This window comes from Microchirus variegatus, assembly GCF_963457635.1.
Source record: "Microchirus variegatus genome assembly, chromosome: 10".
NCBI classification, from domain to species: Eukaryota; Metazoa; Chordata; class Actinopteri; order Pleuronectiformes; family Soleidae; genus Microchirus; species Microchirus variegatus.
Genome location: NC_139811.1, coordinates 20,319,757 through 20,345,488, shown reverse-complemented (window position 1 = coordinate 20,345,488; position 25,732 = coordinate 20,319,757). Strand labels below are relative to the sequence as shown.

Genomic DNA, 25,732 nt, shown 5'->3' with positions numbered 1-25,732 from the left:
ACCCGACACAACAGCCAGCAAACGAGATATCGATCCGTTCCCTGACCCCTTGTCACACGAGGTGTTAACACTGGACTCTGTTTTCATCACTATTATCGACTTATGCCACTGTTTCCCCTCTCTCTCTCTGCACAGCGCCGCTGGACTCCGATGACTTTGCGTTCTTCCATGAGGGCGCCCAGGGCTGCCTGGGGGTGCGGGATCACTCCCTTGTCCTGTCCAAGTCCTGTGAGGAAGACAACCAGCGCTGGAAATGGGTGACCCGGGGACGCCTCTTCAACCTGGGCTCATCGCTGTGTCTGGGCGTGACCACTGGTAATTTCACCTCCACCACAGACAAGTCTCCTCTCGGTGTGTACACCTGTGACCGTGAGCCCCCCAGAATACGCTGGACCTGGAACTGTGGCCAGATGCTGGACAACCTCAACAACTATCTGCCCTCACCATCAATTTTGAACTCCTCTTCATCCTCCCTTCCCTCTAAGCTGAAATGGACTCTGCATGGTGGTTTACAGGACCTGTGTACTAAAGTAAATGGAGGTAAGCAAAATCAGAGACTTACAACATCTATAATACAAAGAGTTTCTGACTCACTGAGATATTTTAAAATTTCAAGCCATTAATCCACCCTTTAGTAAAAGGAAATGCAGTAAACATATAAGCACTTAACATTAATTTTGAATATTTCCCAAAGGGAATAGAAAGCTCCTTTTCCTCCTATGATCCCAGCTCACTTCAACTCGACTCGCCTCGACACGGCACGATTGAGGTTTTCCACGACAAAATAGTAACTCAACATGAAACGGCGTGACTTTGTTTTACACCGACACACACACACACACAAACGAGTGACGAGTGACTTGTAAAGCAGTTGTTTTCAGTGTTAATTAAAGCTATTTGTTCAGTGCTTCCTCCATGACCGGAGCACAGACTCAGTCACTGGACTGAAATGCAGCAACAGGGTTTTTGATGCCGCTCATCATCAGCAGGGCTGTGGCTAAATACACCAGACTCCTCCGTTAAATATTGATATTTTAGACATTTCCCTGGTAATTGTTGGAGATTAACCCACTTTTTTAGGATTGTTAAGTCTTTTTAACTGATCTGCAGTTTGGCTTGATTCCTGTGTTGTACGTCTTGCTCATGCCTCTTCCTGTGACGGCACTCTGACCAATCAGTGGCTGGCGAGTCTGACGACGTCAAGCTTTGTATTGAGGCAAGGCTTGGGGAGCCAGTGGAAACGCAGGGTTAGCCAGTGGAAACGCATAAAGAAAACTAAAAATAAATAATGAGTCAACAGATACTGCACACACTGGAAGATGCTGCATAAGGTTTTCAACACAATACCACAATATCCCATTATTGATGATAAACAATTGGATAGTAATATGTGCTAATATATAAATGTGTGCTCATATGTGTAAGTAATGGGCTCTTTGCCCAGCAGCCATTTTGACAGGTCACAGTAGGAAAGTCACAGGTGTAAATAATCAAATCAGTGATGGCTGAACTCCATTTAACTTCCTCAGTTGCTGGGTGCATGCCGTTGTTAATGTGATCAACGCCTTTCCTGCTAAAACATGTCAGAAAGGCTCCTCTCACCGCTGTCTTGTTCCCTTTAATGCACTTTAAACCGAGAAAACTGAGAAACTGATGTGTTTATGATCTCCTCTACTCATTTTCTGTATAAGGCACCTACAGTTAGTGGTGTGTGTTGACAATGCACAATAAAAACACACATGCTAAGACTGCAAATAATCACTTTGTAGGTTTTGTAGTATTTTGAGGCTCCAGTGTGAATTATTACATAATATTTTTCGTAGTAGTTTCTCAGACAGTTTTCTGCAGCGAGTGACAGTTACTTTGTGGAAGACATGTCCTCTCCTGCTGCACTGTGGTGACACACTCACAGAGGCTGTCTGCATGAGTCAGGACTAAACGGATAAGGCAGAATATTTTTGTAGGTGCATAGTGGTGAACGCTGTTGCCCTGCAGCTAAAGAACCTGGGTTCATGACCCAGTCGTTTTCCCGTATGGAAAACTGGAGTAGCTGGAGAAAACAGAGTACATGGAATGCAAAAACATGCAGAGGTTAATTGAACAAATTGCCCATGTGACTGTGAGCGTAAAATGGTTCGTCTCTGTGTGTTGACCCTGTGGTGGACCGCAGACCTGTCCAGAGTGAACTATGGACACCCCTGGACAGGTCGCACTACTTTGGGTCCATATTCCAACATTTCGTCTTACTGTTTTGCTTCACTAGCATATTTATTTGTTCATTTTCTTTTATTTAACCAGGTAAAACAATCATTGAGATTTAAAACCTCTTTTCCAAGAGTGACCTGGTCATGATGGCAGCACAAACGCAGAACGGTGACACACGAGACACAAGTACAATCACACAATACAGGAAAACAAGAGTAGGATTACATGATTACACAGTGCAATCACAAGAATTGAGCTTATTTCTCTGTCTTTTATAATTTATAATTTCATCATGCTGTGTACCCTTTACACAACATTCTGTAAACTCATTTGACAGTGATTTGAATATAAAGGACATTCATTTATCTGTTAAAGTTTCGCACTACAGCTTTAAATAAACACATTTGCCGGCAATCTGATGAAACACACAATAATCACTATTAAGGATTCAGTTGACTAAAAAGTTACTTCATATACTGAATAATGTCATAATAAGTCACATTATTGAATTTGTGTAAATGTCCAGACAGCCAAAGGACCTGCCATCCTCCTGGCTGTAGTAATTGTCGAGCTGCTCCTTCAGTGCATGTTTTGCTGCCTCACTATAGTGGATAGACTTACCGTTGTGGACACCACAGCTGCATCTGATCAAATGGACGCATGCAAACTCTTGCACTTGGGGAATTTTCTGGGACATGCGGCTGGCTGCCAGTCAGAAAGCCAAGGAAAACTTTGCTGGTGTTTGTAAACGCCGGTAAACACAGAGTCATGCGCTGCCTTAAGTATATTTGTATTTATATATATTCACTGTAGGTTATATATAACCATGGTGGTTTGCAGCTGAGGCTCATTTCCACCACCAGCACCATTCTTACCACTATCAAGTGTGGTGGTTGTTCAAACTATATCACGACGCTCAGACGAAGGCGTCTGTACTCAACGCTGCAATTAAAACCACATCTACCATAAATATAAGACTGTAAAATCTCCCCGAACCACCTTCTTCATTCTTCCTCTTTTACTGTTTGTTTTTGTGTGTGTATAGTGGGGTTGGCTATGTTGGGAAATGTAACTTTCATGCGCTGAACTTCACAAGTTTCTCTGTGAAGTCGGCTCGCTGCTGGAGAGGAATATTTCTGACATTAGTCAACCGGGAAGCAGCTCGACTCTAGCCACACAGCCAGTCAGTGGTGGAGAACAGGGGAAGTCAAAAAAATCTTTCCTCCCTTATTTAACATGTCTGCCCTACTTTCCATTGGCCCAAAGTGTTTTGGTAACACTACATATCGAGCCTCTCCCTCTTTCTCTCTCTACATCTCTCTCACTGTTGCCCTTTTCCTCACACCATACTACGCTGGTGACATGTAGATTTTAGTAGTATTTTGTCAAACTGTCATTAAACAAACCCAGAAAACCTATTAATAATCACTTAAAGATTCTGATTTACGATACAAATAATACTTAAATTATGTTTTCTTCTCCTCTAACTCCACAGCTGTTGGTTTTATTTTCACATTGCATTGATAATTAAAGATGATGACATATTTATTTACTGTTCCATCTGTGGACCAATGTTTGACTTTATCATCAACAGATTAGAAAATAATAACAATAAGACTCATGCACATGCAGGGATTTAAAGTCTTTCCCCTCTCTTTGCCCAACAGAGATCTACACAATCCAGGGGAACTCTCACGGCCGCCCCTGCTACCTACCCTTCATCTATGATGGAAAGTGGTTCCACAGCTGCACTAGTATCGGGCGTGAAGACAATCATCTCTGGTGTGCCACCACCTTTGACTACGGCAAGGACGAGCGCTGGGGGTTTTGTCCTGTCAAGAGTAAGTGATGACTTTCAGCTCACTGGAAACATTATGAGCTAAACTGTACAGTGTGTTTACATGCGATTTTAGTCGGACTAAGACACTAATTTGTTTTCTTATGTCATGTCAACACCTTAGTCCGACTAAAATCGAGCTACTCTAAGTCAGACTAACATACGTTGATAATGTTATTTATAGTCCAATTATTACTGCATGCATACGCTTAGTTGGAATGGTGTCAGACTCGTGTCGGACTGGAGTCAGACTGGAGTTGGACTGGAGTCGACTGGAGTTGGATTGGAGTCAGACTTGGTGTTCTGCGCATGCACTAACATTTAATTGTCCTGGAAGTAGAAAGAGACGATACAAATTGCAGTACTGTTACCAGAAATCATATATGGTGGCGTCTGTCTTCGGACAACGAGACAACCACAATTTTACGATTAACATGTACAGCAGGTACGAAAGATACAGTCCAATCCATCTCGTGGTCAATCTCACCATTCGATATTTGTTTGTCTGTGATGTAAAGGTCAACAAGATACTGATTAAATATACGCTCCTTTATAGAGAGATACAGCGCCACCTACGGAGCTGGAGTCAGGCGTACACGGCCATTAAATCGATTTTCTCCTCTGTATGTATACACGGACTCGTCAAGTTGTCCGATTGCCTGTCTTAGTCGGACTACTGCCTTAGCTCGATTAGCTCATGTAAACGTACTGTATAGTTTCTTCTCATCCATATATCTTCACATACCTCCTGTTTCCAGCTACCTTATCTGATCTAACTTGACTCTTCATTTTTGTCAGGCAGTAACTGTGAGACATTCTGGGACACTGACCCACTGGCGGACAGCTGTTACCAGTTTAACTTCCAGGCTACGCTGTCATGGAGTGAGGCTCGGATCAGTTGCCAGCAGCAGGGGGCAGATCTGCTCAGCGTCACCAAACTGCATGAGCAGACCTACATTAACGGTAAAGTCTGTGTACGACTGCACATGTTGAAGTGAGAGAAAACTGCGACATACTTGTTCATATGCACAGTTAGTCACAAGCTGTAAATGTAACAGTTTCTAAAATTAGGACAGATAAGTGCAGAAATATCACAGCTTTGTAATTTAAATAGTCTCTTACTCAACAACGCGCACTACACTTCCCATACCAATCAAATTAAATCAACATTCTTTCTCATATAACAGAAATTTGCAACACAATTAATACGAAAGAGGCTGAGTAATTTTAGGGTTTTCACATTCAACACTCTCTTCTCCCAGAATCAGGGACTATTTTAACTCCCATTTGTTGTTTCTGGGATTACAAAATAACATTTGAAAGAAAAAAGGCTGTTCTTTTCCATTTTAAGCTTCAATTCATTTAAGCCTGCTTATAGCAAACTCAATGAAATTCAATAATGGGATGGAATTTCATGTGCAGGATAATGTCACATTCTAACAAAAACTTTCAATTTAAATTCAGGAATAATCTATTTTTATTCAGTTGTGTTGCTGCTCCGACACAATATCCTGTTATTTCACTCTGTTGGCTTGGGTCAAAAATAATAAACAATAAAATACAGATGGTGGTTCTTGTGTTATATTTAATAGTTTTTGAGGAAGGTGTTGTCTTGCTGTTTTAGGTTTATTGACTGGCTACAGTGCAGCTTTGTGGATTGGCCTCAATGACTTGGACGTCAACGGGGGCTGGCAGTGGGCCGACTCCTCACCACTGAAATATCTTAACTGGGAGCAAGGTTAGTCCATAAAAACAGAATCAACCCTTTCTAATCTCTCTGATTTTTCGTTCAAACAAGCACCTGGCAGCCTTCCAGTGCAGCCACAGTCTTCTCTTCTTGACAACCAGAGGTTTCAAGGGTTCAGTGCTTTGAACAAGGGCCCTTTGCTGTTGTTGGTGCTCTCTTTATGTCTTACTTTCATCCTCAGACCAACCAAACCATGCTGAGGAGGAGAACTGTGCCGTGATCAGAACAGAGTCATCCGGTCGTTGGCAAAGTCGCGATTGTTCCGTTGCTCTGCCATATGTTTGTAAGAAGAGGCCCAATGCAACCCTGGACCCCTTTACTACAGGTCAGTGTGTTGGCATTAAAGTTCAGCGTAGCAGTTACGGTTCTGCCACCTGTTTGATCATATTTTTTTTTGTTTTGTTTCTCCCTCAGATTCATGGACAGATGATAAGAAATATGAATGTGATGTGGGCTGGCAGTCTTTCCAGGCTGGCTGCTACAAACTGACCGCGGAGAAGACTGACTGGCATACAGCTCGGAAAATCTGTCAGAAGGTGGAAGCCAACCTGGTCAGCATCCACACTCTTCCTGAGCTGGAGTTCATCATACGCAACGTGAAGAGAGGTGATTTTTCTTCCTAAATTGCTTTGCAATCAAGACCCCGGGAATTGAATTAAATCACATTCACCCTTTACTTTGTCTGTTTGTTCCCCATTCCAATTTAACCGTGAAATGTATTTCTATGGCCTGTTTTTTTGAGTTGTACACATGTGCTACAGAGGCTACCACCAGATGGTGAATATTAAGGAATAAAACATATATTATAATTTATTATTGTCAGAGTAGGGCATGATGTTTTTTCTGCATAATGTAAAGGAAAATCAGATCAGACAGTCATTTAAAGTGATGCTGAAGACCGGTGCAGTGGGTTCACAGAGTCCACATTCAGATCTATCACAACACTGACAAAATATGTTATGTTGTATGCAGTAAATATGTTTTAAATGTTCATAATTAAGAACTTTTATAAAAACTTCCTGGCAGATTTGGAAATCTCTTCATTAACAGCACATTAAATGAGGATTTAAATGTCTGAGGTCATGGAGTTGCTCAAACTAAGTTATTGAACCTTGTGGAAAATGTGAAAATCTCATATTAAAGCTCCAGTGTGCAACTTCTGTCCCCTAAACACTGCTAGTGTTACTAACCTCACATCTCAGTTGAGGCTACAGAGCTGAAATTTATGACTTGAGCTCCTTTAACATTGTTGTTGTTATCTCACTTGTACTGTGATGTAAACACATCACTGTGTCAAGACAAACACAAAAACAAAACATTGCTATATTGAGGAGAATGTATTATCCATTTCCTCTTTCAGACAATGACCAACTATGGGTTGGGCTTCATGACACTGAAATGCAAATGGACTTCCAATGGACTGACCACTCACCCGTCACCTTCACCTTCTGGCATCCATATGAACCCAACAACTTCTGGAACACCCAAGAAGATTGCGTCTCCATGTGGGGACCTGTGAGTGACTTTAATTCACCAAAGTCAATTATCCTCCATTCGTATATATATTTAACAGCTGTGCTGTCTCTCTCTCTCTGTTTGTTTCTTACTTACTGACATGTGCAGGAAGGCCGCTGGGATGACAGCCCTTGTAATATGACCCTGCCCTCCATCTGTAAGAAACCAGGAACAAATGGTGATGGCAAGCCACAGCACCAGGACTGCAAAAAAGTAAGTCTTTTTTTTTTCTTTCCTTGGATTTGCTGCTTCATACAACATTTTGGAGCTCCATCTCAGCACTCTTTTTCCAGCTGCTCACAGTATGTCGTGTCACAGTGAGCTCGACTGCAGCCATTACCTCACCTTTGACCCCGTTACCCAGAGCTGTCCTCCATCTCTCATTCTTCCACCGGACCACGAGTCTGCCCCACACCCCCCCCAGTCTGTAACTGTAATATAAATGACTCCCTTAAGACTTAACACTAACAGGCTCACCAGACAGTCTTCGCTCTGGACACACAAACGCAACAAAAACTTTTTTTTTCTTTGGAAAGAAAATGTAAACACAAACCACATTATACTTATTTAAATGTAGATTGTATATAAATTAGGGACATCTAAGAGTGAGACTTCTGATCATAACAAGTGGAGGATTTCACTACGGTCTTTTTAGTTTGTACAGCAGTAAGCTTTCTCTTCAAAACACCAAATGTACATTCAGGCTGATGTAGAGATATGACGATCCAAGATGTCGGTCTTTATAGAGCGGGGGTGTCAAACTCGAATGACCTGCGGGCCAATGAGCATCAAGTCTGGTCAAGAGGGGGTCAGCCAAAAAAAACAACTGTACAGTAGTGGGTGGGTAATATGAGCTTTAAATGATAACACAATATGTCAACATGGTATTGCAATTAAAATAGAATTCCAAAGTAAAATCATGTGTACGTCACAATAAAAACACATTTATAATGCAAAATAAATCTACTAATATCAAAAACAGAGAAATAAAACGAAAACTGGGTAATTATATCCGCGAGAAATGCGGATATTATGGAATTGGTCTCACGCGTCCGCGTCCGTAGATTTTAGCCGTTAACGCGATAACTGGAAAGGCGTTTGAGATTAAATTTTCTTATTTTTTTTATGGGTCACATACCCCCTGTAGATGATCCCTATTGATTTTGAGCTGTCTACCATTATTATTAATTAGTTAATTAATTAATTATGATATAAAAAACATATTTTCGCCTGTATCTTCCAAAGTATTGCAGGTATTGGCTTCAAATGTTCCATGGGCATCACCTACCACCTGAGAATTATCCCTATATTTGTAGCTTTATTATTTATTAGCAAATTAATTAATTTATTATGCTAAAAACACATTTTCGGCTTTATCTTCCAGACTGATGGCGATATTGCCTTCAAATGTTGTACAATGATTCATGTAACAACTATCTACAAGTACAATCATTATTACTTTGGCTATGATTGGTAATAGTTACATAATAAGTTAACTGGTTAACTTATTAGTGAACACAGAAAAAATAGTTAAGGCATTTTTTCTTTATTATTGAGCTCATTTGGACACATTGAGGATATCATGGGTTTATTTAGCACTTATTCATAATATTTATTACATTATAATATAAATGTATTAATTATCATATAAAAAATAGTTAAGCCTCCTTTTCTTTATTAATGCATTGAATGGAAAGTTTGAACATATTGTATGCTTTTTCATGAAATTGAATAAACATAGTGTATGCTTATTCATGACATTTGGACACTTTGAAGATATGGCAGGTGTGGTTAGCATTTTAATATTCATAATATTTAACAAGGTATAATAGGTTAACTAGTTTTATTAAAAACTAGAGAGAAATTTATGAGTTCAGGTATTCTGTGTTCAATATGGAGTTTATATGGATACTTTGAACATGTATAAAGTGTAGTCGGCATTATATCATAATATTTAACAGTTATTTTGTTGAATTTATTAATAATTAATTAAAACAGTTAGTGGCAGGTGCGAGTGCGTATACTTTGGGTATAGTGGAAAGTTGAGGATTGGACAAGTTCGCGGATATACCCCTTGCTGTTGGCCCCCGACAGCGTAGGCTAGTTAATTTAAAGAAATATCTGCTGTTAAACTCATTGACAGCTCGCTAATATATAAGACCAGCTTTAAGTCGCATCACTTCATTCCAAATTCACATGATCACAGAATTCGACAGACAGAAAAAACAACAGAGCTGGTGAGTGTAATACATTTAATAATGCAGTAGTTTCAACTGAATGTCTTATTGCTACTTTTAGAAAAGTATTGCTAGCAAATAAATGTAGTATAATATTCTGTCTGTATTCTATGACCTCGCTGTTTTCATTATAACATGAGATTAAGTGGTGGGGACCACAGGCTCTGCAATAGAGCAAGGCTTATGCCTAAAGCACATAAAAGGCTTATTATACACTAATTCAAACATACAATATTACACACTGACACTGATGTGAAACGTTTGTGTTCTCATTCAACAAGTGAGGCTTATTCAGTACATTCTGCATTCACATGTACTGTCCTGTCTGCTACTTGCACCCACATGGTGAATTGAGTTATATCTGTAGGATCCATCTACAGCTGTCTCTGATTCCACACTTCATAATTCTCTCCACATATGACTGGAGAACCTGTCATACCTGACCCTTTCCTGCTGAACCACTGCTGAAAATGTTCGCTGCTCCATTTCATATCCGCTACTCCATTTCATTGCTTCTTTTAGTGTGACGTTTCCTGAAATGACCCACGTTTTAAAAATGAGGAAATATCAAGACCCACTTTGCAATTGCAAAAAATGAATGTATGTGTATATGTATATTTATGTGTGTATATATATACATATATATATATATATATATATATATATATATATATATATATATATAAAATATGAAATCTTCTGGTTTGCAGCTTGAAGGTAATCAGGAAGTTAGATTATACTGAATAGCCACCAGGGGGTGACTACATTGGCTGCAAAAAAGAAGTCAAATTGTAACCCTAGAAAGCAAATTAAAGGGAGCAAATCCACTGGTTGCAAAATAATGAACAATTGAATGGAAATCTATAGGAAAATGGGCCCTCACTTCATTTATAACCCAGTTTTCACGTAATTAATAGATTAATAGTCTCGATCACTAGTTGTAGGTCTTCTTCTTCAATAACACGTGATGTCAAATTTACAAATGATGCACCCATGTAGAGAAAATGGGTGCCTGGTTGCAGGTGATGTCTGTGAATTTCCTGTAGCAAAGCCTCAACATGGCAAAAATGGCAAGGTCTCAAAAAGTGCTCTGTTTGAATAGAAGTCGATGGAAATAGAAAATAATAGAAAAATGAGCCTGCTTCCTATTTGATTTACATAATTCACACCATGTTCCTGAGATTCCTGAGTTCCATAGTTTCAGGTGTTCTTCAATAGAATGATCTATATTTTGACATATATATATTTAGATGTATCTAATGACGTCCTGTAGGTCGCTGGTTTTTATGGGTGATGCTACTGCTGGTTGTTACCTGAGGCCAACCAACATTTTCTCACAGGACACAGGGATTAGTGTGGTAGTTGTCACCATTAATAAAACTCAGGGCTGAGTGGTAAACGGAATATAAGAGCAATACAAAATGAAATATCTCCTGGGGTCCCAACCCTGTCTCTGGGAATGACTGATTTAATAGGTTCTTTTCAGTAATGTGTCACACAGGAGATAGTCATGTAGTGAGGAAAGATATAGTGTGTCTGTGTGTCTCGAGGAGTGTCACATTTCTGTGTCTGTGTGTTGATATATGATGGAAATGATCTGAAGCCGAGGGCCGCGCTGGTCCTCAGCTGTTAACATTCAACAAAGATCTCTTTATGGATGGACCATTTGTTTGCCATAATGAATATGTACGCGTCTCCCCAGTGGGAGTGAGGCATCATGGGTGGTAATGCGACGGGGGTCATTTGCCACAGCGCGCGCTGCATTTGCCCCGCGGCGCCGCCGCTTATTTTGAGCAGATGATCTCACTGCACACAACATGTGAAGCGACGGTGACGAGAAAGCCTGCTGACCATTTCTGCAACATTAAACAACATGATCCGCAAACCATTTACCCCATCCAGTGCTGAGCTCATTTCTCAAAAAATGTGTCATGGATTGCTCATTATTGTAATGCCGCCATTTTACTTTCTCACCAGAGAGTCATTGTTTGTCTGCTTTGTTTCTTAAAATGAGTGCAGCTCAGCTGCTCGAGCAAGATTAGAAAACCTTAATCGCTATTGTCACACAGATACAGCCTGGGGTGTAAGCAGCTGCTAAGGCTTCCCACAAAATAATCTAATATTTGACCTCTCTGGGTTCCTGGGTTCATCTTTTGTACCGCTTAAACTGTTTGAAAACACACCTCCTGAGTCCTGCACCCCTGAGACAGGGATTCAGCGATAGAGATTACGAAAGCAATTTTTTCTCTTTGGTTTGGGTTAACAAATTATCGCGGATTGAAAATAATACTGTGAATACTGTATTTTCACCAACATTTTCCAGAAGACTGAGAAACGTAACATAGAGATATGTGGCTGAATGAAAATCTACTTGGTTAAAGGAACGCTGTGTAGTATTTATTGGTTTATATGACCCAAAATCCACTTTTTTATACATATTATGTGCTCCTGCATTGTCTAGTCGCTGTATAATAGTTTTTGTTACATTTTCGTAGGGTTTCAAAAAGTCATGTAAAATAACATGGTCAAGGGCCGCTGTTGCATTGCCACTGTTAGCAGCGAGACGCCATGTTTCTACTGGAGCCTGTACAGACAAACCAGAGAGAACAAATCAAGTGTCACTTTACTTTGTAGCGGAAGTCCCGCCTCCACTGACGGAGCTAATACGATATACAAAAGACACACTCATACATCTGAATAAATACTAGAACCTCATCTGCTGACACGGAGAAAGACGACAAGGACGACATTTGACCGGCTGAGGATACCGCAGCGCTCAAGGAAGGGAGGGGGTGAGCAGAGGAGCAGTTTGTTGTTGTAAATTTCAGCCTCTCCTCTAGATGTCACTATAAACTACTTACTTCACCTTTAAAGCTGCAGTGCGTAACCTTTGGTGATTTTGTCAGTATTCTTCCTCTGTGTCGTCATCGTGATCAGTTTTTTTATCCTGTCAAACTGCTGAACGACTGGGTTATTTGGGCAGATTAGTTCACTTATTGATGTTTCATAATTCAGTTATGCTCCTACCTGTTTGCACTCACTTTGCTTTACTAGTGCAATGTCAAATGTCACTAAACATGTCACTTCCTCTGTGCAGTGATTAAAAAATCCCTATACTAAGAAATTCAGTCAGTGGTGCGTGAACTCATCACTTCACTCCCACGGAGTGAGAGTGAAGTATTGTATTGTTTGTGTTGAAGGAAAAGTGTTATGAGGACAAACCTAACAATAGCTCTTTAGGTTAATGTTTTGATATACAGTAGACAGAAAAGTGTGAGAGATAGATGTTTGTTTCTCTCCAGCAGGTGTAATCTTTCAGCTTTCTCTCCAGATGCCAAATGTGGTTGTGTGCGTATTCACACAAAACTCTCCACAAAGTGTCTCATGCTTTCATTCTTGCACATTATCTCACCCCTCGTGACCTTCTCTGTGTGTTGGCTGCGCTCAGCATCTGTACACGTCCACAGCTACAGTAAATGAGCTGGCAGGAAGGGATTGAGGCCAGGGAGATGTTATTTTCTGCGTGCAGAGGCTTGTTCCTTGTATTCTGCTTTTGGGATAAAGTTGGCTGATATGAGTGGACTAACTTCTGTTTTGAGTGATGAAGAAAATTGCTCTCTTTTTTTTGAGTGAGAGAGAGAGATCCTTTGAAAAAGAGAACATGTTTGAGGTGTCTGTCTGTGAGTGAATGGGACATGTCTGAGAGTGCTGAACAGATGTGAAAGAAATTATGTGGAAGATTAAGGGCAAAAGGACTTTAGTGGTTAGTGATTGAAGTGGAAGAAATGCCCTGTCTGCCCATTTAATACTTGATCCTCTGTTTCCCTTTCCCTCTTCATCTTTTTTTTGGGGCCTAAAATGACGTAGAATTACTTTCTTATCATAAATGGTGCTTCTGAAACATAATCACTTTAAAAGCCCCATAACTAAGTAATTAATGCATATTTTGATGCACCAGTGTTATTATAGTGAGTTTTTAGGCCTGTCTAATCTCCTCTTGTCTTCCGTCCTCTCAGGGCTGGAAATGGCACAGTCCAGCTTGTTACTGGGTGGGTGAAGATCTGCTTACCTTCAACGAGGCCAGGAAATCCTGCGAGGACAGTGGTGCCACCCTCGTTACCATCACCAACAGGCGTGTACAGCAATGAACACACATACTGTGTAGCAATTAAAATACATGGTAGACACATCTCTTATAAGACTCTTCTGAACCCTCATAGGTTTGAACAGGCTTTTGCCAACAGTCTGTTGTTCGGTCGCTCTGGAGATTCCTTCTGGATTGGCCTCCATAACCAAAGCAACCAAGGCTCTTTCCACTGGCTCAGCAAGGATGAAGTGTCCTACACCAACTGGAATCGTGACCAACCAGGTAGCTCAACAGCAATATGTCATGTTGAAATGAGTCTGTGAATGTATATATATGTATTTTCTTTAACGTATTTACATTGTTATGACCATTATGTTTTGTTTATTGGTTGTCAGCCTCTGTCTGCTTGTGTCCTTATTGTCTTTGTTGCTATAATGAGTTCTCTTCCCTGAGGGGATTATTAAAGTTTCCTCTAATCTATAAACAGGGATTTCAAATTGCCCAGATCATGAGATCAATTCTGAACCAGAGACAGTTTTGGATTGAATCTACAAGTGGAATCTCGATAAACGTTACCATGTGTTCTTTCCTTCTTTGTTTATGTACAAAAATCCTCATTTGACTCTGCGGTAGCTTTGATGAACTGACAAGCTGCACATCGAACAAAAGCAGAAAACAGTGACGATATCAGAACAGGAATGAGGCAGGAAACGGAATGATTCTCTTTTCAAAATTCAGGCTGTTGTTTATATTTTAATGACCTATATACAGAGACACTATCCAGTTGTAGCTGAATCTTCTTGCTTTTGAGTCGCTGAAAGATCCAAAGATATGAACTCTCTCACCTCTTCCCAGAATATTGCTGTGGTTGGGTTGGCCAGTAACAGAGAAAATGTTTTCATTTAAAGTAGAGAGGACCACATACAGGAGTGGACTATGCCACAAACCTAAGATAATATCGTGTGAGGAAATTAGTTTTTCAAAATCAAAATACTGATGTTCACAAGATAGATATAAGTACAGTCATATACAAGAAGTCCATATAATAGAAAGAGCAGCTTTGACTAATGTACACACATTTTTGTAAACATGAGCCATAGCAGAGACTGAAGGAATGTCTCAAAACTTATTTCCCACACGTTTCCTTTCCTCCACATGGCTCCTGTGTTTCCGCGTATTTCGTCAGCGCAGCATCTTCTCCTTTTTTGCACTCACCTACATTTCACCCTGTGTCTATTTCAGTCAACGTGGACGGCGGCGGCTGCGTTTCTATGGCGACGGGTTTCACGACCGGTCTGTGGGAGGTGAAGGAGTGTGCGTCACACAAGGCGAAATTCATCTGCCGACAGAACCAGAACACGTCGTTGAGCCCCGAGCCACCCGTCCCTCAGCCAACCCCGAGTCTCAGCGGCTCCTGTCCCAGGGGCTGGAAGAGCAACGATAACCTGCGCTACTGTTACAAGGTTCATCCTGGGAGATGTTTTCACACTGCCAGTGCTCATTGTACTTGTGACTTGAGTGTTATTTACTCTTTATTATCGGTGTGCAGGTGTTTTACTCCTCCCAGCTGGAGGAAAAGCAGAGTTGGCTGCAGGCTCACCTGTACTGCAGGAGACACGGAGCCAACCTGTTGAGCATCACCAGCCCGGAAGAAGAGCAATATGCGGTACAGATCCTTCATGAGATCTTCGGGTAGGTGTGCACCTCTGACCATGATGAAGATGATGATAATGACTTTGACTTTAATTACCCATTGATTCAGATCAATGTTAAATAAGTCAATTCTGATTAAGCTGATTTCAGCTGTAAGACTGCGTGTTTCTCAGTATAGTGATGTTTTCAGGAAGTGGTATTTTATGTCAAAACAGATGCTGGGACAGGAAAATTGTGCTAAAATAAAGTAAGACGATCACAAAGAGATTGAAATGTGACTGAAAACACAAAGAGGCACCTATGGAAAGTCTTTAATTAATCCTAAATGACTTTCTGAGGACTTGACAGAATCAACCAGCATGAGAGAGCTTTGTTGGCCAAAAATATATGATCTAAATCTGTCCTTTTGACAATGCTGACGATATGATCCACAGGGAATCGGAGGAACATGAGCAGCACTGGTTTTGGATCGGACTGAACCGCAGGAACCCCATGGATAATGGCAGCTGGAAGTGGAGCGATGGATTGGCTGTGAGTCGTGACGACAATAGTTGGTCAAAAAATAAATAAAAGATGCAACTCAACTGTGAAGCAACAGTTTTGAACCTAATTTGAAAACAAAATGTGTGTTTGTTTGTCTCAGGTTACTTACCAGAACTTTGGCCGCTACTCTTACAACAATCGGCAGTGTGCTGCAGCAGACTTGGGAACCATGACCTGGTTGGCCATGCACTGTGATTCTGAGCTCGACTGGATCTGCAAGATCCCCAGAGGTAAAACTGCACGAGACTTATTTGAGCGTATTTAAAAGATTATGTAGATCGAATCAGTATTGGTGTATAAATACTCACTGATCACATTATTGGGTACAGAGGACGCCTAATAAAGTTGTGTGGCAACCGGTCCTCTGGTTATTTGAGTTCATTTCTATCATTTTTAACCAATCTGTTCATTCTCCTCTGAACTTTTATTTTGCTGACCACTCTCTATAAACCCTAGAGGAACTTATTTGTGTGAAAATCCCAGTAGATCATCAGTTTCTGTTAGTTTGCTCTAACTATCATGCCACAGTCACAGTCACTCTGATGCTCAATATGAACTTCAGAACTTGCCCATGTTTACATGTCTGAATACATTGAATTGCTGATATTTGATTGACAGCTTAGATATTTGAGTTAAACAGCAGTTGAATGGATGAATGGATGTACTTATAAAGTGGCTGATGAAATAATGATCTATTTTTCCTTCCTAAAGTGATTGTTTTTATGTGATTAACTCACCTTTGTTTGATTTTGTGTATTCAGGTAGTGTTGCACAGGAACCAGAAGTGTCTGAAGGTTTGTTTTATTCAGCTTTCAAATTTACTTCTGAACATACAGAAATGATCACTGAATCATTGAAAATCTGCCCGTGTTTTCTTCTTCTAATTCCTTATCTCTCATCTGTCAGGCACCAGTTCACCAGAGTGGATAGCCTTTCAGGAGGCCGAGTATAAATTCTTTGACCACCGCACCACTTGGGACCAGGCCCAGAGAATTTGCTCCTGGTTTGAATCCTCACTGGCCTCCGTCCACTCAGCAGGGGAAGAGGCTTTCCTGGCAGACACTTTACGCAAGGTTATGATAAACGTGTTCATCGTTATCATTTATAGGAGTTGATTTAACCCCAGAACTGCAATTTATCGTCATTGTCTCCAACCAGCGGTCCAGCTTAATCTGGCCAAGTCTGTTATCAGGCACAAACATGTTTGTGAAGATCACCACTAATTATGGTGTCTCCACATTCTGCATAGCAACCACACTGTGTAACTACAGTTCAGGATCGTAGAACCACACATTTAGAGTCCTGCTGTGATATAAATCAGCCGTATTCTTTTTCTAAATGTCATGTGGCCTTGACACACTTTTTCACAGTTTCTCTGTGTTGTTTAGATGGTGAAAGTGGAGGGTGACAATTGGTGGGTGGGGCTTCACACCTATGAAAATGACGGCCGTTTCCGCTGGGCCGACCACTCTGTGCTCAACTACGTGTCCTGGGCTCTGGGGAGGCCGCATGCACTCAGCCGTGATCGCAAATGTGTCTACTTATCAGCCAGTAAAGGTAAAAACATTCAGAATATGTGACCTCAAGAGGCTAAATCCCATGTACTTAGCATGATTTTGTGTTTTTTTTACTTCCAAACAGGGGACTGGTCTGATCAAAAATGCCACTCTGACTTGCCTTACATCTGTAAAAGAGTGAATGTCACTGGCACCATTCCTCCAACCCCAGCAACCCCTCACCCTCCCGCAGGCTGTCCTCAAGGATGGGCTTCCTTTCAGCATAAGGTAGAGCTACGACACAACAGGATTTGAAAGTGTATTTATCATGTTATAACAGGCCGGGAGGTATAGCAACTCAACTTTAATACACTTTTTACACTGTCCTCTATCAAACTGACCAAATTTGACCTTAGCTGACTTCTTTGTGCTTCTTTTTCTCAAGTGTTTCAGGGTGTTTGATCACTTGTACAAGGTCACGTGGTCTGCGTCCAAGTTGAAATGTGAGATACAGGGAGGCGTACTGGCCATGGTGTCCAATCACTTGGAACAAGGTAATCAGAGCAGAGAACAACTGACATAGAGTCATGGCGGTGGAGATAAGAACAAAGATAGGTTTATTACATCGCCCATAAGATTCTGAACCATTTCGAAGCCCACAGAATCGTGATTTTTGATGTTTTGTAAATGGAAGTTCAGGGGCATCATCTAAAACCAGGCTCCTATCTGATACTGGTGTCCACTCATATTTACCATGCTTTATCACGTATTTTTCCTTTAAATGGGAACATGATTTACAAATCAAATCAAACATGTGCTATTAATGGTTTAAAACATAGGCTCATTTTCTCATAGACTCCCATTCTAATGTTCTTTTGCAACCAGTGTAGTAGCCCCCTGGTGGCTATTCATTATATTGTTACTTCCATGTTTGCTTCAGGGAGGTAACAGTAAAACTATGTCCATTTTTTATATAGTCTATGGTAACAATGCAATCTTTTTATGTGCTAGAACACATTTTAAACAATCCAATACCTACTACCATTTGTTAGCCATTGTAAAGCTAACTTTTGTAATTTTTCCTCTTTTTCCATACTCTTATAATGTATATTTTTTTAAATCCAATACGCCAATTGTTGTTGTTATTTGTGGGAGTTAATACTATTGTCATACCTGTCTATCTCAATCTTGTCTCCTCTTCACAGCTTTCATCACCACCCTGCTGAACAATGCCAGCATTGACCTTTGGGTGGGTTTGACCTCAGACTCCAAAGGTCATTTCCAGTGGAGTAAGACCAGCCTGCTCAGCTACACCAACTGGGGTCCTGGAGAGCCAATCGACAACAGTGGCCCACACCAAAACAAGACGAGGGTGCGAAACAAGTTAACACCCATGTATTATAACGCCACTGTCTTCTATCTGTCCCCGCTCTGATTATTTCACTGTCGACCTCGCAGGGGAACTGTGTGGTGATGATTCACGGGAACCCAAGGAAGAACACTGGCATGTGGGCCTCCCGAGCCTGTGAGATGGAGAGTAACGGCTACATTTGTCAAAGGCATCAAGGTGTGTCATCAGATATAATCTTAGACAAGTAGCATTTCACAAGTGAAGAAAAATGAGTGAGTCGACTTACATTAAAATCCTACCTGACTTTCTTCTCTCTTCAGACCAAGCTCTACCTCCAGCGCCTGCTCTGATCCCTGCCTCCCTGTCGACGCCAGTCGAGCTGGGCGGAGTGACGTACCGAGTGGTAGAGAAGCGCCTGGACTGGACCGGTGCTCTGCACGTGTGCGATTCTTTGAATGGGACTCTGGCGACAGTGAAGGATCCCTTCCAGCAAGCTTACCTCACCCTGCTCATCAACAGTCTGCGTCGGCCAGCCTGGATAGCTCTCTATAACTTCGGAGTGAGTCTGTTAACTTTTTTGTTATGTTATAGGTCCATCTGGTAGTTGTAGTAGTAGTAGTAGTCTGACCTACATCGGTCTTTTACATTTGCCTTTCTGTTTCAAAATGCCAAACACACAGTTTGTCCATTAGAGCTAATGTAAAAACATGGCAGCACAAGGTGAGTGCTTCCATAAAGCACTGCATTTGTCCAAAGTACACATAAAAGGCTTATTCTGAAGCTATGAAATACACCGTTAGCCTCAGATGGGTAGTATATTTATTTTTTTTGCCAATAAACCAATCCTAATTCAATTCTATTCAATTTAAAGAACTTTATTTGTCCCTGAGGAGCAATTTTAAGGCAAGTACCTCAGTCATACACATTAACAAGAGACCAATAGAAGAAGAAGTAAAATAAAAAGAATATAAATACAAGAACCATATAATATAAGAAATATTACTCCGCTGTCTGAGCTTTGCAACTCATTGGATTTCATGTTCTCAGGGACGGAGTTTCACCTGGTTGGGTGAAGAGGATGTGTCCTATTCAAACTGGAAAGACGGGGAGCCCAATCAGATGGCCGGATGCGGTCACATGACCACGACGGGGCAGTGGTCTATGAGTCCCTGTGACGCTAAACTGGAGGCTGCTATCTGTCAAATTAGTGGTATTTGTGTTGAATATTTCAACGATATAAAGGAGTTTACACGTTAGCAACGATAGTGTGGGGCAGTATGTGTTACTCAGTACTGTTGTAATATTATTACTTTACCCTAACTTATACTATTATAATTGGGACGCAAAGTAGCACTGAGTTACTGTGTTCCTGGATTTTTATTTTTTACCTTTAGAGGCAGCAGGTCATGGCAGGTGTCATCAGAACTTTTCCAAAGGAACTTATGATCACGTTATGATTGTACTTATAGAATAGAATGAGTAATGTAAAATTACTTTTCATACCAATTAATAAGGCCAGTAATATTATGACTTTATTTAAAACATAACGTATCAAGCTTACTGAGTACCTTCCCCATCACTGTTTACCAAAACCATGACATTTATCACTTTTCCGTGGTTAAACCATCATCATCATAACTGTGTTTCCGTCCTGCCAGATGAGCCTGTCGGTCACCAGTGGATCTACCCTGGCAAGTGTCCCCAAACTGTAGGAGAGTGGGCGTGGGTGCCATTCCGAAACCACTGCTACGCCTTCAACCTGCACACTCTTAGACTGCAACAGGACGCGCGCACGACCTGCAAAAAAGGTATGGAAGCAGCCAGAGCTCCCACACGCTGACATGAGACAGACTGCTGCCCGTACACAGTGGCAAACTGAACTGACCTCTGACCTCCCCCACTGCAGACGATCGGCCAAAATGTATCAACATGTCTACATTTTTAGATGCTTTTTATTCAGCTGCTCCATTATCAAATCTTCCTTTTTCTCCCTCTCATCTAGCGGGCGCAGAACTTCTCACTATCTTGGATGAGACGGAGAATGGATTTGTGTGGCAGCACATCCAGAGCTACGCAGAGCAGGCGTATGGAGCCTGGCTGGGCATCAGCGTAAAAGGTCCAGCCTGAGACGCACACCCGTCCATCTCTTATCACCGAAATCCTAACTTATTAATTCATTTTACACCCGCTGCTCTTGCTATGTTTGAAGATAAATGTCCTAATTAAGTACATTTAAGCAGGTTAATTGTGTTTCCATTTTCACAGAACAGCCATGAAAGAATTAATTACATAGAATTAACTCGATAAAGACTTTCTCTCAAGTCCAATAAATGTGAAATGTGAATGTCCATTGTCCTCAATTATATATCATTTGATTTGAATGCTAAATATAATATGAGAAACCACTGTGACTCAACACACTACATACTTTAAAGGGTCTAAAACTACAGAGGGCTGACTTCACTGTGTGCATGCCTGTGTTCCCGCTGCAGGCAGAGGTCTGGTGTGGACTGAGGACACAGAGATGTCATTCACCAACTGGGAAAAACACGATCTTGCATTTTCGGTTCTGTCTCCAAACTCCTGTTTCTGGATCCAGAGCAACAGCGGCTTGTGGAAACCGGGCTCCTGTCGGAATCGGACGCATGGAGTCATCTGCAAACAGCCACGCAGTAAGCACACACACACAACACCAGGTTTTTCCAAGAGTTTCAGTTGTAAACAAATCGACTCCATGCAATGATGCAACAACAAGACGTTTGTTTTCCAGGTTTCACTGTACAGTACCCTTACATAGTAGTGCAGTGGTTAGCACTGGTGTCTCACAGAGCCATGGTTCAAGGTTTGATTCCTAGTAAGCCTGGGGCTTTTTTGTGTGTAGATTTTGCATGGATTTCTCCCAGTGCTCCAGCTTCTTCTCTCAGTCCAAAGACGTTTGGCTTCAGATTAAATGACTTTAAATGCGCGCGTGTGTGTGTGTGGTCCAGTCCGCATATAGGCCAATATTTTTGGAGAACATTGCTTTTCCTTTGTGTTTTGGTCTTTCAAACTCATGCAAACTGTGGGTTAGTTTTCTGAAAACACATATTTTGGGGAAACTCCTGCTATAATGATGTTTTTGCGCAATCTCCGTTCATAGTGTGTGTCAGGGCAAACTAAGATTTTGGCTTGTAACATCACACCGTGTACAACTGTGACCTCAGTTTTATACCAGTATGCGAGGCCATCATGTAGTTATGTCAGATGTAGCCACACTTATGTTAGTATTTGCATTGATAACTGGACAAATTGTTATTCACAAGGCTTTACAGTTACGGTAATATCGCCACTTGTTGACTTCGCATGCATTTGACAACACTTTTAACAGTGAGTTTTTGATGTTTTCCTTTGATTGAAGGTGTTTTTGAGTCTTTTGGGTGTATGGACAGGATTATATTATATCATTATAACCTCAGTTGCCCTGTGATAGACCTGACAATCTTTCCACGCAGCCATTGTCAGCTGGAATTGGCTCCAGCTCCCACTGTGACCCTCAAAGTATAAGCTGTATTGACAAAGAAGATGATGGAAAATGTCGTTTAATATCAAACCTGAAAAACGGTGAATATTGACTTGTCATTTCAAAGAAGAAAATGTGAAACCTTGAATAAATTCTAGTGTTTTTACAGAGGCAGCCACAGAAAACACGACAAAGTGGGAAAAAATAAACAACTATAATTAAAACTTTTACTATAATTAGAGTAATTAATCTGTTATCTCTCCCTTCTTCCATGTGCAGTTACTGAAACTTCAGCTGTAAAAAGTAAGTATGATTATTCTCTAACATGTTAATAGTGTGTGCGCTGTGTGCTAATCCAGACTTCCATTTTTTGTCTATGCCAAGTGGACAGCGACCATCTGCCCACCATGATTGTTGTCATAGTGACGGGCCTGGTGCTGGTGGCGCTGATCCTCGCCGTGATCTTCTTGTACCGACGGCGAACTCTCGGGTCGCGGGGTTCCTACGAAGGAGCTCGCTACAGCCGCACCAGCTCCAGCAACGCCGAGCAGATCGAGAAGAACATCCTGGTGTCAGACATGGAGCTGAACGAGCAGGCGGAGTAGCAGCGAGTGACTTTGGACTCTGGATCTGACACAAGAGAGGTTGATTTCAGTGTGTTGACATTCATGTGTTGACTCATCGTGGCATTTATGTTTTAAACCCTAAAAAAAAAAAAGAAGAAGATTTTTTCCCATGTGCTGAGAGGCTGTGTAGAGCGCAGCAGATATTTTAGTTTTTAAATTGAATCCCAGACCTTTTTCAGACACTTTTTTTTTGCCAAGACTTAACAGTTTAAGTCATTTCTCTCCAGACAAATCATTCTATATGTACGACTTTTCTCCACACAGCATGCATGGAGGCTGTGAATGGATCTCCTGGGAGTTTGGTTTTATTGCAGCTGGAAAAGTTCAACCAAAAATCATTTTTAATGAAATGACTCGTCGCCGTCTTCCCTGGTGCCAGCGTAAAGTTTTTGGCTTGGTGTATATATCCTTTCTTGTTCCCATTTTGATTGAATGACTCACAAACTAAAGGACTTGTCTCTGTCTTCTAAATACACACTCAGTCTCCGTCAGGACCAAATTCATCCATAAGCCTTTGTAATCTTCTTTGCCATGACTGTATTTACCAGAACCTGACATGTGTTTTGTTGTTGTGTTGCGTTCATGTCCTTGCCATTGATTTATCCTCACCTCTGCAGCTGTCGAGAGCTGTTACCGATGATGTGTGCGTGGTTTTTCTTTTTGTGAGCCTGCTTCTCTCCTCCTTTTCTGACGCGACACGTCAGCACCAGCTGTCAGACGAGCAAAGTAGGAAGAAGTCCAAAATGTGAATGTGTGGAAGACGACAGGGACCAGTGACCTTAAAGCGTCTGAGGGCAGCACACTACGATTGTGCACATAAGTAGAACTTAGTATTGAAAGCTGGTCTTTAAATAGATTGCGTTGTCTCTTTGGTTCGGCAGGACGTAGAGTTGTCTCTCAGCATCTATGGCTCTGTGTACATTTTGGCACTTTCCATTATTATCTTGATCCAGGTCAGTCTTAGTCATCAGATCGCCTTTGTTCATGATCCTTTAAGACACAGTTTGCAGCTTTGTGTTTCCTGACTTGTGTTTGTTTTGGATCCTCGTGCCACCATCTGGAGCTGATTCAGCACTTTTGCCGACAGTAATTTTCCTTGTTTTCACCATAAAGAAAAGGTTTGCAATTTGGCAATTTTTTCGCCTGATTTATAATTCCCATGGACCGCAGTTCACTTCTCACTACGTTTTATCGCTTGTATATTTTCACTCCGCATAGGTTTATGTGTTTTCAATCCACTACGACTGGTGAAGACATTTGGAAACGTCTTCTTTTACCCACAAAGTAAAACATTCCTCATGTACAAAGATTCTGAGCTTAAGACTTAAGACATAACTTTCTTCCATTCTCTCTTTGTTTTTACCTTATTGTAAGATTTCACATTTGTGCTTCAGTAATGACCAGAATTGCCTCCTCAAAAGTTTTTCTTCCCCCCTCAGCTCTTGCCTCTGAGTGCATTTCTGTCTTCCTTGCCTGAAGGAATGCTTTGGAACCTTTTCAGTCTGAGGCTGTGAAAAAAAACGTCTCCTTTTTTTTTTTGCTCTTTGAGTTGGACTAAGATAGAGGGGGAAGGTATTTAGAGAAAGAGTAAATAGGAACGTGTGTGTCTATGTGTGTGTGCAGTCTCCAGCTGTGGAATGTTGAGTCGGCAAGAAGAGCTCAGTGGCACGTCTGGAACCAATCAGAGAAGGAGGGCTCAGGGATATGAAGGGTCACAATGAGGACTGAAAAAACCAGATGAAGAAGGAGAGAAAAAAGGAGGAGTTATGGATGTAGGAAGAGAGGGGAAAAAAGCAGGGAAAGGAGTCGAGCAAAGGGTGCAGTGGTTTGTCCCAGGCTTACCCCGGCCTCTGCTGGTTGTTGACTGCACAGGTCTGTGGCCACGTGCAGGAGATGTGAACTTCAGTGGTGATGTGGTGACGGTGCAGCAGCCCGTGGCCGTGCAGGACGGCTCATGTCCCTGTGAATATTAATAACCTGAAGAATCTGTTCAACCTTTTTTTTTTTTTTTTTTTTCATTTGTTTGTTTTTGTGTCACTTTTATATGAAATGAATAAAGTCCATGTTCTCAAAGCCACTGATATCATAGTTATTGGCGGATTATTCACCAAAGATAACACAAAGACAAACAGGTTGGTTTCCATCTTTGCCGTCAAATTTCCATGGCATTTATGTAGATATTATTATAGGGAATTGAGCTTGTAACTGGAAAGTTGCTGGTTCAATTCTGGTAGGGACCATGGGCTGGGTTGCCCCTGAGCAAGGCACACCAATCCGCCCATTGCTCCGCAAGCACCTGGCTTGTGTGTAATTCACTATCAATATTTAGTGTGTGTGCAAAAATGACTAATTCTGAATCTGCTGTGTGAAAAGTTGGCTGCAATGCTGTTGTTTATCCACAAGAGGGCACACCTCGCCTGCTTTGTTAGACAGCTCCTGGTCGCGTTGACCGTTGACTGACACTATCACAGACCTGGGTCACTTCTATTCCACCTATCTATGAATACATCACCATTGTTAAAATTAATTGTTAAAAGAATGTTTAATCACTGGTCCACGTTTCTTTAATCAGGTATGAGAGTTAACAAATCACACAACCTATCTGCAAAAAATACACAGAATTAAATACATAAATACAAATATACGTGCAAATTGCATTATAGGTGCATTAACCACACAGTTAAGACAATACAACGACCTGAAGGTTATTAAATATACAAATCATTTCTAAATGTTCATTTCCAAAATTAATATATTCATATTAACTGTTTATTTCCTCATGTACACTCATGGACCACAAATAAAGCATGTTCAGGGATGGTCCATTGTATACCTTGGTTTTTATTTACTGCTCACTTGATGGTTTCCCCGTTTCTGTCGTATGATTTATTCATATGAAATATTTAGAGCTGCCCGTCTGCCACCAACAACCATGC

At 41.2% G+C, this 25,732-nt stretch overlaps 1 protein-coding gene across 1 annotated transcript in view; it reads left to right on the top strand.

The window, feature by feature from the left end:
* Nucleotides 1-24,853, top strand: part of mrc2 (mannose receptor, C-type 2) — a gene marked incomplete at its 5' end in the record, with an annotated part of 30,584 nt that extends 5,731 nt beyond the window's left edge. The window contains 27 exons of the mRNA XM_083895869.1: nt 136-540; nt 3,873-4,046; nt 4,841-5,005; nt 5,667-5,780; nt 5,971-6,114; nt 6,204-6,395; nt 7,150-7,304; nt 7,413-7,517; nt 13,558-13,673; nt 13,762-13,910; nt 14,871-15,091; nt 15,178-15,320; nt 15,716-15,812; nt 15,925-16,054; nt 16,586-16,618; nt 16,731-16,897; nt 17,213-17,381; nt 17,466-17,608; nt 17,766-17,874; nt 18,526-18,692; nt 18,779-18,887; nt 18,992-19,230; nt 19,719-19,881; nt 20,330-20,479; nt 20,674-20,787; nt 21,164-21,367; nt 22,555-24,853. Of these exons, the coding sequence (XP_083751995.1) occupies nt 136-540; nt 3,873-4,046; nt 4,841-5,005; nt 5,667-5,780; nt 5,971-6,114; nt 6,204-6,395; nt 7,150-7,304; nt 7,413-7,517; nt 13,558-13,673; nt 13,762-13,910; nt 14,871-15,091; nt 15,178-15,320; nt 15,716-15,812; nt 15,925-16,054; nt 16,586-16,618; nt 16,731-16,897; nt 17,213-17,381; nt 17,466-17,608; nt 17,766-17,874; nt 18,526-18,692; nt 18,779-18,887; nt 18,992-19,230; nt 19,719-19,881; nt 20,330-20,479; nt 20,674-20,787; nt 21,164-21,367; nt 22,555-22,775 (4,298 nt within the window). The 3' untranslated portion in view covers nt 22,776-24,853. The remainder of the gene's footprint in view (nt 1-135; nt 541-3,872; nt 4,047-4,840; nt 5,006-5,666; nt 5,781-5,970; nt 6,115-6,203; nt 6,396-7,149; nt 7,305-7,412; nt 7,518-13,557; nt 13,674-13,761; nt 13,911-14,870; nt 15,092-15,177; nt 15,321-15,715; nt 15,813-15,924; nt 16,055-16,585; nt 16,619-16,730; nt 16,898-17,212; nt 17,382-17,465; nt 17,609-17,765; nt 17,875-18,525; nt 18,693-18,778; nt 18,888-18,991; nt 19,231-19,718; nt 19,882-20,329; nt 20,480-20,673; nt 20,788-21,163; nt 21,368-22,554) is intronic.
* Nucleotides 24,854-25,732: the final 879 nt, after the last annotated feature.